This window comes from Dromiciops gliroides, chromosome 1 (assembly GCF_019393635.1).
Source record: "Dromiciops gliroides isolate mDroGli1 chromosome 1, mDroGli1.pri, whole genome shotgun sequence".
NCBI classification, from domain to species: Eukaryota; Metazoa; Chordata; class Mammalia; order Microbiotheria; family Microbiotheriidae; genus Dromiciops; species Dromiciops gliroides.
In genome coordinates, this window is record NC_057861.1 from 673,829,698 (window position 1) to 673,843,180 (window position 13,483).

The 13,483-nt window shown below is 37.8% G+C and overlaps 1 protein-coding gene across 2 annotated transcripts in view; it reads right to left on the bottom strand.

Annotated features, from left to right (window-relative positions):
• USP4 (ubiquitin specific peptidase 4) overlaps positions 1-13,483 on the bottom strand; it is a 60,291-nt gene that overhangs the window by 2,632 nt on the left and 44,176 nt on the right. For both annotated transcript variants that reach the window (XM_044003906.1, XM_044003895.1), the window contains 6 exons: positions 8,081-8,317; positions 6,744-6,814; positions 6,262-6,380; positions 5,204-5,353; positions 1,566-1,669; positions 199-287 (listed from right to left, as the gene is read on the bottom strand). In XM_044003906.1, the coding sequence (XP_043859841.1) occupies positions 199-287; positions 1,566-1,669; positions 5,204-5,353; positions 6,262-6,380; positions 6,744-6,814; positions 8,081-8,317 (770 nt within the window). The remainder of the gene's footprint in view (positions 1-198; positions 288-1,565; positions 1,670-5,203; positions 5,354-6,261; positions 6,381-6,743; positions 6,815-8,080; positions 8,318-13,483) is intronic.

Sequence of the window (13,483 nt, forward strand, 5' to 3'; positions counted from 1 at the left end):
TTGCTCAGGGTATAAATCATCCCAAGTACAGAGATTCTCCAATCAGTTTAATTTAATAACTCTGAGCCACAGCCCTACTTTCTTATAGCTACTTCTTATTTCCTATCATGACATCCATGTTTCAAAAGTTTTCCAACTTTAATTCACAAAGGCCAATTGCAGGAACTTGGTAAACTGAATCTACTCAAAAGTACTCACCACGATTTGATCCTCAGAGGCCAGGGATACATTACTATCATCGAAGTAATACCATTTGCCATTCAGTTTGTTTTTTGCATATGCAGTATCTGTCAAGTCAGGGAAGAACATACTGGCAATTACTAAAGAGGGTACCGATGGTACATTAATCGCAACAAAGCTTTTTTTAAAAGCCTGAAATTAGCTGTTACTGAGACACACAGCAAATTGGAGTGATGTATAATGAACAGATAATATTGATTTTATAATCTGTTTCTCCACAAAGATTTGGCTTCAAGTAAATCATCAAGCAATGGAGCTCTTGGTGACTTAAGTTTAGATTTCTGGAAATTAATCCCACAAACATAGATAGCTAATATCAGGCGATAGCTTGTCAGAATATAACAATATTTCAGACTGGCAGGGCTCATAGATAGCAGCCAAAAGCTCATTGTCAGGTTAAGTAAAATATTGGTATTTAAGAAAGAAATGGAAACTGAGCTAAAATCTGTCTCTTTCCAAAAGCCACCAATGCTATTTTATTCACGTCTATCTGAATCCAGCACCATGTCTCACTCACACATGGTAACCCTAGTTAGTACTTACACAGTAGACCCTCAGTATACTCATGCAAGGAAGAAATGTTTCCCAACCAAATCCAAATGGGGCATATTGAGTTCTTTGAGCTTTACTGGTCTAGTATAGAAGGATCCCACTTAAGAGACAAATGAAGTACAACAGACTTCTCTTACTTGATGTCCTCACCACCAGTTGCATTGTACCAGATTAATCTTTCTAAACTGTAGTTCATTTGTGAGGTATTTAAGAACCTGAGCTAGGGTTGATAGAATAGAAATAATTATAGCTTCCCTCAAAACATACCTTTCATTATACTTCTCTAAACCAACTCTCTATGATCTAACCAAACTGGTACAAAATTCCTCATACTTTTCTGCCTCCATGCTTTTACTAATGCTATTTTCCCTGCCTGGGATGCCCCCTTTTATTTCTCTACTGAAACCCTGACAGTTGGGTCTTCACCTCCTTCGTAAAGCTGTGCCTAAGTACCCTAGATGAAAGAAATCTCTCCCCTTCCTCCGTACTTTTAAAGTATTTATTGCTGGACTTCATCTGGCACTTAGCCTAATACCTTAATCTTCCCCTGTGTGGGTGTGTGTAGCTCCTGATGTGCGTGCATAACACGCACACGCTGGCACACACTGTCTGTACAATTTGACTGTAAGATCTGAAAGGTAGAAATTATGTAATACTTCACTGTAATCCATAGAACACCTAATACAGTACATGCACATAGGAAGTGTTCAGTTAAAACATGCTAATATGATGAAACTGAAAAATTAGAGAATAACATGGAATTTGGTACTTACAGTGGCCCACACCCATGGCTCCATAATGATTGGATACTGCAATAAGGTCATAGACATAAGGGCCAGCTGCCGGGTCACAGACAAATTCAGACATATGCAAGTCTCTGAAGACAATACATAAGACATCCCATAAGTATATGAAATTACAGGTAAAATCTGGCAGGTATTAGGTATATCAAGATTTTACCATATATCAAGCTTCAAATATGAAAAGTCAAGTTAATAAACAAATTGGAAGAGCTAGCTAGAAATCAGATTTTTATAGGTAAAGAGTTCATGTTGGGGCAGCTAGGTGGTGCAGTGGATAAAGCACTGGTCCTGGATTCAGGAGGACCTGAGTTCAAATCCGGCCTTAGTCACTTGACAATTACTAGCTGTGTGACCCTGGGCAAGTCATTTAACACCCATTGCCCCGGAAAACAAAACAAAACAAAACAAAACAAACGAAAAAAGAGTTCATGTTCAAACAAAGGACAGAGAGAGGATTACAGAATATAAAATGGACAATTTTGACTACAAAATTTTTTAAAATTATCTCACACACACAAAAACTAGTTAAAATTAGAAGGGACAGCTAGGTGGTGCAGTGGATAGAGCACTGACCCTGGAGTCAGGAGTACCTGGGTTCAAATCCAGCCTCAGACACTTAACACTTACTAGCTGTGTGACCCTGGGCAAGTCACTTAACCCCAACTGCCTCATTAAAAAAAAAAGGGGGTCAGCTAGGTGGCACAGTGGATAGAGCACCGGCCCTGGAGTCAGGAATACCTGAGTTCAAATCCAGCCTCAGACACTTAACACTTACTAGCTGTGTGACCCTAGGCAAGTCACTTAACCCCAATTGCCTCACTAAAAAAAAAAGAAAAGAAAAAAAATTAGAAGGGAAACAGCCGGGGAAAAAAAAAACTTTGCAAGTCATATCACAAGATTGAAAAAAATAGAAGATAAGATATCTGCTATCAACAACTAACCTGGAAAACAAGTCAAGGAGACATAACTTAAGAATCAATTGGGGGCAGCTAGATGGCACAGTGGATAGAGCACCAGCCCTGGAGTCAGGAGTACCTGAGTTCAAATCTGGTCTCAGAACATTGACACTTACTAGCTGTGTGACCCTGGGCAAGTCACTGCCCCATCAAAAAATCAACCCCCCCCCCCAGAGTTGGACACAAATGAAAGAACTGAACAACAACAATAGGCTTAAAACCAAGAATAATTTACACAGTACAAAGCTGACTATGAGCCTACAAGGGTGGGGTGGGTGTGGGAAATGGACCTTTAATGAAACAGAAGACTTTCAAATATTTCTGATTTAAAGATTAGTGCTGAGCAGGATCTTTGAAATGCAACAAAAAACCAAGAAGAGTAAATTTATTTGATAATGTAGAGCTAATATTCAAATAAGGAGAGGAAAAAACAAGTATTCCTTCAGTGCCTTAATGTCTTCTAAGGGTATTGAGGAAATTTAAAAATAAGAAAACCAGAGGACCTGTGGGTGGATTCCTTCTGTTCTGAGGGTTTTAAGAGTAGAAAGAAAGAGATGGTAAAGAGGATAAACTAATATAGAAAGGAGGAAGAAGGTAGAACTTGCTATTTCTCATAACTGGGGTGTACAAAGAGTAAACAAAGACAGAGGAAAAGGTGGGGGAATGTGGGCAAATAAACCTTGCTTTTATCTGAAATGGACAAAATGGTTGAACACACACACACACACACACACACACACACACACACACACAGGCGTAGAAATACATCAAACTCAACAGGGAAACAAGCAGAGATAAAGTAATGGGGAGTGAGGGTGGGGAGGGGATACTAGGGATGAAGATAATTCAGAAGATGAGGGAATCCAGAAGAGGAGAGAATATAGCCACAGGTAAAACAAACTTGATCCTAAGGAAGGAATTAAAAGGGGGTAAAAGAAAAGCAAAGAACTAGAATCTAAGGCAGTGCTCAACAAATTGGGGCACTACCTTAGACTCTAGTCATTTGTTATTCGCTTGAATTAATAAAATAATATTGAACTATAAGAAATGAAGAAAAAGACAATTTCAGAAAATCCTGGGTAGTAGTAACTGATTCAGGGTGAAGTAAGCAGAACTAGGACAACAATTTATACAACAGCACTATAAAAGAAGACAACTTTGAAACACTTGAGAATTCTGATTAAAGCAATGTCCAAGTATTTTCCCAAAAAACTGATGATGAAGCACACTACAAGTTCCAGTCTCCTGAGAAAGAGGTGAGGGACTCAAGATGAAGAATGAGGCAAATGTTTGGACATGGCCACTGTATGAATGTTTTCCTTGACTATACTTATTTGCTACAAGGTGATTTTTTTTTTTAAACTGGGGAGGGGTAGACATGAGGTGTTCGAGAAATCAATAGTGATGAAAAAAAAAAAAAGGGCCAAAGAATAGTTTTTGAAATGCATAGAAGAGAAATTCAGAATAAACAATTCTGAAAGCAATGTGTGAATTTTATTATATACCATATATTATATACCATAAGCTATATGAAATGGAGATTCATATACCATTCTCTGTGCTCTGTTGTCCATAAGAAAATGTTCCTTTTTTGGTGCTTTCAGTTAAGAATGGATTCAAAATATTCAGAACAAATGCCATTCCTCAACTGATAAAACAATCAAATGATATGGGCAGTTTTCAAAGGAAGAAATCCAAGCTATTAATGTGAAAAAAATGTTGAAATAATTGGAGAAATATAAATAAAAGCAACCTGAAGATTCCAACTCACACATATTAGACTGTCAATGATGTTAAAAAAAAAAAGATAAATAATGAAAGGGTTTTGGGAAAACAGGCATGTTGGAGCTGTGAATTGGTATAACCATTCTGGAAAGGAATTTGGAACTATGCCCTCCAAATAAGTAAACTGTACATATTGATAAATCAGTAAGAAGTAGGCTAAAATTCTAGCTCTGACATTTACTAGATATGGGACCATGGGAAAATTATTTCCTCTATCTTCAGTATCCACATCTGTAAAATGGAGGTAACATATTATACTACCTCCTCCCCTCACAGGACTTTCAAGTCTAGATAAATGTTATATGTGATTATTATCATGCTGGGTCAAAATAAAAGAATGGGAGCTAGAAACCTGGGCTCAGATCCCAGTATCTTAGTCAGATGACACTTTTCATGCTTCAGGTATTCCACCCTGACTGTACCAGCCAAAAAGAAATAGTAGAAAGGAAAAAAAAAAATCTAACAATTTCCTGAATATAGGGGTTCTGTAAGGACAGATTAAAGTATGATTCAATTACAGTCACAGCTAAGGACACCTTTGTAAAAAAATGAATATAGGGGATGGCTAGGTGGCGCAGTGGATAAAGCACCGGCCCTGGATTCAGGAGTACCTGAGTTCAAATCCGGCCTCAGACACTTGACACTTACTAGCTGTGTGACCCTGGGTAAGTCACTTAACCCCCACTGCCCGGCGCAAAAAAAAAAAAAAAAGAAAAGAAAAGAAAAAGAAAAAGAAAGGAAAAAAAAAGAATATAGGCCATATAGTAGTAATACTTTGGCAACAAAATCCCTTGCCTAGCAGTATTGCTGCAGGGTTTCCTATATGACTGGTGATTTTTGCTTGATATAGATGTTAAATAATCCTACCTTATTGGAAATTCAACGACTGTGTCAAGTTTATCCCTCCAGTATCTGTTGTATGAAAATCGTTTGAGATGAACCACCAATATTTTTGGCAAGGACCACAAGTCAAATTTCTTTGTGGCCTGCTGATGTTTCTTACAGTTAGGACAGTACCTGAAGAGGAAATAAATATGCTCATTTAACTGACATCACTCAATGGCTATAGAGCCAAACTGATTTTATCATGAAAGCATTCAGACAAACTTTCCCTTACTACCATAGTCACAACCTTTTCTTTATAACAATGAAGATTGCTGGTCCCCCCGCCCCTCCACATACATACCCTCAAAGCACTCACTATTTCTATTCCACACACAGAGAAGTACAGAACAGAGAATTTTAGGAAATAGCTAAAGGAACTAAGATCTTTTATATCAGGAATATTGGCCAATTCCCTTTAGTAGTTCTTTTCTGCTCAAGAACCAAGCTGTCTCTAATACATAAAGCATTACTTTGGTACCACATCAAAAGTAGTAATTTTGCTATTTCCAACTCTGGAAAACACAACCAACTAGTGTAACAAATATTACTTGCCCACAAGTTATCTTCAGACTGGTATTTACAATACCCAATTTAAAAGAGAAAATTACTTGAATAGTTTACTGATGAATACAATGGCTCTGGCTTTAAGCAGTGTGGTTATCACCTCCAGTGACACAGACTGCAACCTTGATGCATCTTAGCAAACAGCCTTCATGAACCACTGCATGCAACCTGAACATTCCTCAGTCACTCCATGGCCACACTAGTGAGAAACTGCTCCAATCCCAGTAAGGCTGATCTTTGGGTTACCGAGTACATAGCTAGTTCTGTCTTGGTAGGATTTGCAAGAGTATATCCTCCGCCATCATATCTAAGATTACCGTATGTCACAGTGAAGCACCAGAGGATGCTGGTGAGGGATAATGCACATACATGCATGCATACATGCCCCTACACATTCACATGTAGTCACAGACATGCTGTACACTCCTCTTTCTTTGATCTTTTCCGTACATAAATGTGCTTAATGAACCACTAACCAAGGATCATGCTCCCCAAGGGTTTCCATGGTAGTGAAGAGCTCTATGCAATCTCGGAGGGCCACTGTGGTTTTCTTCTTCTTCTGGGGCTGGAGCATACTGCTGTGTTTATCATAAGCCTGTTAGAAACACAATGTTAAATTTGGTGCCACAAGGTTTTCCAGAGGCAAAAAGAAACTCCAATCAGACAAGGCAATATATTTTCCTTTTCAGATTTAATAGAATGAACTGCAGAAATTTTGATATTGTATTTTCATCATCAATTTGAAGTCCACATTTAATATGCTAGCCAATGTGAAAACGTATTGAGTTGCTTTACTCTCATTTGAATTGCGATGGCAATGATACCATTATCCAAAGATGAAAAAGCCCTTTTCCAAACCTAATTGCTCCACCTAGGCTTCTTTTCCAACATTTATGGCATAAAGCCTGAGAAACCCATTCTACATTGACATATCAGTTAGGCAAACTAAATTACCTACCTCTGATTCTTGTTCATCATAGTGAAGACACCGGGTTTCGGTGTCCCAATCAACAGCAACTGTGGAACGAGCTGTGGAAGAGAAGGACAAGATTTCCATTCCCTGCTCACTGGCCAGCAAGAGAAGAGGCTGCTTGGGTGGCTGCTTTCCAGGTGATGGGAAAACAGAGAAGGATCAAAGTCAAGATCTAACTTTGGCACCAGCTACTCCCTGAAATTTCTCATAACTAGGTCCCTCCCCCTCTGGCCTGCCCCTAAATCAGTCACAGAAGGGAGCTTTCTCATTGCTCTGAATATTCCTTTCTAAACGTCTGTCCAGGTCTTCACATGATCTGCATGGAAAATCAAAATGCCTGACTAGTACAGGTGAATGGCACTTTATATATGCATGCCAAATAACCTTAAAGGCCAGAATACTGATGGCCCATTTCTTTAAAAAAAAAAAATCATGATATTATAGTAAATTGAAGCTTACAAAGTGCTTTTTAGCAAAATAACACTGTGAGGAGGTGTAATATGAGCATTCTATCATTCCACAGATGAAGAAAATAAGACAAATATGTCAACTGATATTTTCCCTCCCCCGCAATTCATACGTTATTAATGGTTCTATAAACACTCTCTCAAGGACTTTCCAAATATGGACTTGTCTCCTATGTACTCATCTCTGGTTATATATGTTGTCCTAGTTGTTCACTCATTTAGCAAATATTTAGAAATCCAGATTATCATTCTTATTACTAAGTTATATGACCAATCAGAATTCTTTTTCAAATAGGCCATATCTTGTGAATATCCTTGTAGGAAAAAAAATTACACTATGAGACTTTTTCCTCAAATGAAACAGGAGCAATTTCCTTAGAAAAGATCCAAACACTGGAAGAAAGATGGTGCTAACACAGAGATCATGACTTGTTCCTTCTCTTAAGAGGGTATTAGGTATAGGAGAGACAGGTTCTTTGTGGTCCTTAGCAGTAAAATGCAAGGGTCATAGAATTCATAGCTAAAAGAGACCTTAAATGTGTCTAGTCCAATCTCCTCATTTTACAGATGAGAAAATAGACACCAAAAGAAGGGAAATAATACAGAAAGTCATACAGATAGTAATAGACCCTGCATTCAAACCTAGACTGTGCCTTACAAGTAGTATAGCCAAGAGTTAGATAAACTCTTGGACATTCTTCTAGAAGTTCCATTACTTAGTGAAGTTTATGATGTGTCTTCACTACTGTGAAATAACACACACACATACACACAGACACACAGTATTTTTCATCAGTTTTCAGATCTACAAATAAGCTATTAAATAAGTTCTAAAAGTACAGAGAAAATGCTTACAGTTCAGTTTGAGGAGTTTCCCATCTGCTGCAAGAGAATTGATGTCAGTGGTGCCATAGGAATTCACCAGGCTGAAGGTAAAAAGCCTTTTCTTGCAGTGCTGGCCTCTGACTCTCTTTGGCACATTCTGACAGGACTCATTTCCCAATTCATGTTCCACACAATCTTCTGATGCACAGGTCTCTGTTTCTGTAACTTGTCCTTTGCTTTCGTCTTGGTGTTCCATTTCTTCTTCTCCTGATACAAATACAAAATGAAGTCTAGCTTCAATACTTTAGGGCGTTTTAAAATTTTTGTTTAAAGCATCTTGTCTAAAAATCACCAGTAGCATTATCTTTCATAATATTTACCTGTACATAAAAGCAAATCATACTTTATCTTAGATTTAAATACCATCTAACTCTTTCAAAATCCACCTTCATTTGGTACTCCCCCAGGTATGTGAAGCAGGTATGGCAGATACTGTTACAATCATTTTAGAGATAAGGAGACTAAGGCCCAGAAAGCAGGAAAAACCTGTTCCAGGTCACAAAGCCAGATGCAGGGCCCAATCCCACCATAAGATTCAATGCTAGGTCAGCACTCCTTCTACCCAGCAAGAATGCCACCAGCTATGTACAGGGCGTGCAGCGCAAGTCAAATTACTTAGCAGAAAAGAAATGCAGATACCCTTTTTTCAATGACTTTGTGTTTGATTAATGAAAGGACCTGGATTGCAGTTCCACCTTTGCCAGTGACTAGCTATGTGACTCTGGAAAGGTAACTTGACCCCTTAGACCTCAGTGTCTTTATTTATACAATGAGAAGAATAGTCTTTTCTAGGAATAAGGTCTTTTCTAGCTGATAGTCTGATTCTACGACTTCCAGGGAAGAACGGATCCATGAAGAAGGAAAATTAACTTGACTCTGAACAGGTCTTAAAGTCTATAGAAAAAATCAAGAGTGTAAGACTCAGAAATGGGGCTGTTTCTTCCTAGCCAAAGTATTCTGTCAGTTTTAAGTCCTATGTCTAATAGCCAGAAGCATTCAAAGTGCTAAGTTTCTTTTCTTTTCTTTTTTTAATCATAAAAGTATTTTATTATTTTTCAGTTACATGTAAAGATAGTTTTCAACATTTGTTTTCATAGGAGTTTTAGTTCCAAATTTTTCTCACACCTTCCCTTCCCTCCCCCCTCCCCAACACAGAAAGCAATCTAATATGGGTTATATATGTACAAGAAAGTGCTAAGTTTCATAGCATAACAGAAGCGAAGTATATGCTTCCCCCTATTTCTAAGGCTATCTGGTCACATACAGGTCCCCAAAGTCACTAGCACTTACTGCAGCTAGTCATCACTGCTGAGAATTTCAGAGACAAAGGACGTACATACAAACACAGAACATCCACTAACCTAGAATAGCAGGGAATCAAAGATTCTAGTGAAATTAACACCAGTCACCTAGGAGCATAACAATAAAGAGATTCACACCTTTTCAAAGATTGCTGGCTTGTGAACTACTTCCTCCACTGACACAGATCACAAGCCTTCCATGAACTCACTTGTAATAATAGTAATTGTAACAATAATAGTAACTGAAATTTCATATAGGGCTTTAAAGTTTATAAAGTCTTTTACAGAAAATATAACATGTTCTGTTTGTTTTTTTAGATTAGGCAATGAGGGTTAAGTGACTTGCCCAAGGTCACACAGCTAGTACGTGTCAAGTGTCTGAGGCCAGATTTGAACTCAGGTCCTCCTGACTCCAGGGCCGGTGCTCTATCCACTGTGCCACCTAGGGGCCTCACAGAAAATATAACATGTTCTGTAATGGAGTTCATCTCTTGACTTGATTGAGCCTCACAACCACCCTAGGCAGTCCAGTCAGTAATACAGGTGTTATTACACTCATCTTACAGGTAAGGAGACTGAGGCTCTGCCAAGTTAGGTGTTTTGTCCATATTTATACAGCTACTAATTGTCTAAGATGAAATATGAACCTAGGTATTCCTGATTTCAACTTCAGCATCATCCCCTACAACGCCACGCTGCTACCTTTTACCTTTTTTTTGTTTTTTGCTGCTCTACCTTTTGAAAGCATAATGTAGCCCCCAAAATTCATCAGTTGATGGTCAACTGTCTAGAGCTGGCTGAAGAAAGGCTTGCAGTCTTGCCCTTATGCTTTCTAGCTCAGAAATATCTTGCAGAGCTTATGTTCTATATAACCCTATGAGAAGCAAGGGCCACCTCTACAGCAGAGGAAGACACTGGAAGATAACATCTGTGAAGATGGCAAGATATCAGAGTAAACAAAATGAACGCAACATCACACCACTTAAAATACAATTTAATCTTTTTCTAACTTAGAAGGTACTTTTGGATCTAGCAGGACCCTTTTCTAACTACTTCCTATTGTTGGAGATAGAAAAAAAAAGCTGTTGTTTGCTTAAATAAGCTCTGGATAAACAGGAGTTATGTGCTTTGAAGAAAACTGTACTTTTTTTCTTTTTCTTTTTTTTTTCTGTGAGGCAACTGGGGTTAAGTGACTTGCTCAGGGTCACACAGCTAGTAAGTGTTAAGTGTCTGAGGCCAGATCTGAACTCAGGTACTCCTGACTCCAGGGCCGGTGCTCCATCCACTGCGCCACCTAGCTGCCCCTTAAAACTGTACTTTTTTAAAAAAAAGGTATAGAGTTCCCCTACAGTGGGGCCCTGAAGTAAAAATCCCTAAAGAAAAGATTATAGCTTTAGATTAGAACACTAATTCCATCAGTCTGAATCTGACACGCCTGCCAGGGATTTCCTTCTATAGCAATGGAAAGGTTAAAAGGTTCCAAGAACAGGGTGTCTTGCTTCTCAGTTCATGACTTCTTGAGGAACTGTCTGGCTGAACCAAATGCCACCTGTGGTTTCATTGTCAGATTGAGAGATGACTACAGAACAGACTTTGTTTCCATCTCCATCTCCCAGGGCTTGCCTCCTTCCTAGCACAAAGTGCTGCTGACTCTACATCTGTGATATAAATCAAGGGGCTAAAAGAGAGCATTATGAGAAGTAGATGATACAAGACTCAAAAAGGAAAGAGTTTGGAGACCAGGAGATTCATTTTGAAAAGTTGGGATGGGGCAATGAGGGTTAAGTGACTTGCCCAGGGTCACACCTAGTAAGTGTCAAGTGTCTGAAGCTGGATTTGTACTCAGGTCCTCCTGAATCCAGGGCTAGTGCTTTATCCACTGTGCCACCTACTGTCTCTCTCATTATCATTTCTTTTTTTTTTTTTTTAGTGAGGCAATTGGGGTTAAGTCATTTGCCCAGGGTCACACAGGTAGTACAGGATTTTTAGGTAGATTGATTGGCATGGCACTGAGTCATTTTTATTACATTATATATTATATTTTATTTATATTTTATTATATTATATATATTATATTAAATCTCTTTCTTGAGATTTTCCCCTTTTGTTCTGATTCTTCTCCCCCACTCCCCAGGGCAATTGGGGTTAAGTGACTTGCCCAGGGTCACACTGCTAGTGTCAAGTGACTGAGGCCAGATTTGAACTCAGGTCCTCCTGAATCCAGGGCCAGTGCTTTACCCACTGTGCCACCTAGCAGCCCCTCTGATTCTTCTTTCACAACATGACTAACGTGGAAATAAATTTAACAAGATTGTACATATATAATCCATATCAGATTGCTGGCTGTCTAGGGGAAGGAGGAGGCATGGGAGAGAAGAAAAATCTGGAACTCAATCTTATAAAAATGAATGTTGAAAACTATCTTTACATGTAACTGGAAAAAAATAAAATACTATTAAGGGGAGGGGCAGCTAGATGGCGCAGTGGATAGAGCACCGGCCCTGGAGTCAGGAGTACCTGAGTTCAAATCCGGCCTCAGACACTTTACACTTACTAGCTGTGTGACCCTGGGCAAGTCACTTAACCCCAATTGCCTCACTTAAAACAAACAAACAAAAAAACACCAAAAAAAAAAAAATACTATTAAGGGGAAAGAGAAAGCTCCATTTATTTCTATGCACTGCATCTACTGAGATAATTACATGACTACTTTTGTTATTAATGTGGTCAATTGTACTGATAGTTTTCCTAATATTTAACCAGATTTATATTAATGGTATAAATTCCACCTGGTCATAGTGTATTACTTCTGTGATATATTCCTGTAATCTCCATGTTAGTATTTAATTTGTTTAAAAATGTTTATATCAGTATTCATTGGGAAAATTGGTCTGTCATTTCCTTTCTGTTTTTACTCTTCTTGGTTTAGGTATCAGCATCATATTTTTGTCTGAGAAGGAATTTGGTAGGAATCCTTCTTTGCTTATTTTTCCAAATAGTTAATATAGTATAGGAATTAATTGTTCTTTAAATGTTTGGTAGAATTCACTTGTAGATCCGCCTGGTCCTGGGAATTTTTGCTTAGGGAGTTCACTGATAGTTTATTTGTTTAAAATAGGGTTAAGCATCCAGTTTCCTCTTCTGTTATTTGGATAATTTACATTTTTATAAATATTCATCTATTTCACTTAGGTTGTTAGATGTATTGCCATATATATATAAATGGGCAAAATAGCTCCTATAATTGCTTTAATTTCATTTTTATCAGCAATGAATTCACCCTTTTCATTTTTTATACTGGTCATTTGTTTTTTTTTTTCTTTTTTAAAAATCAAATTAATCTGGAGTTTATCTATTTATTGGTTTTTCCATATAACCAGCTACAACTTTTATTTATTTAGTACAATGATTTTCTTACTTTCTCCTTGGATTTTCAGGATTTCCAACTTGGTGTTTAATTGGGGATTTTAAGGATTGTTTTTCTTACTGCATGCCCAATTCATTGATATGATATTTCTCTATTTTACTGATGTAGATTTAGAGATATAAATTTCCCTCTGTGTACTGCTTTTCCTGCATCCCATAAACTTTGATATACTGTTTCATTATTGTAATTGTCTTTAATGAAATTATTTCTGTGATTTGTTTTTGATCCACTCATTCTTTAGAATTAGTTTAATTTCCGATTAATCTTTACTCTGTCTCCACAACTTTATTGAATATTTTTATTGTATTACGATCTAAAAAGAATACATTTAATATTCCTACTTTTCTGCATTTGATTGTTAGTATTTGATGGCCTAATACATGGCCGATTTTTGTGAAGTGCCATGTACAACTAAGAAAAAGGTATGTCTTTCATATCAAATTTTTCTAAAATTCTATTCATCTCCTAAAGTTTTTTTCTAATTTTTTTGGGTGGGGCTTGATATATCTAGTTTTCTGAGAGGAAAGTTGAGTTCACCCACATCTCTAACAATTTTTTTTTAAGTGAGGCAATTGGGGTTAAGTGACTTGCCCAGGGTCACACAGCTAGTAAGTGTCAAGTGTCTGAGGCCGGATTTGAACTCGG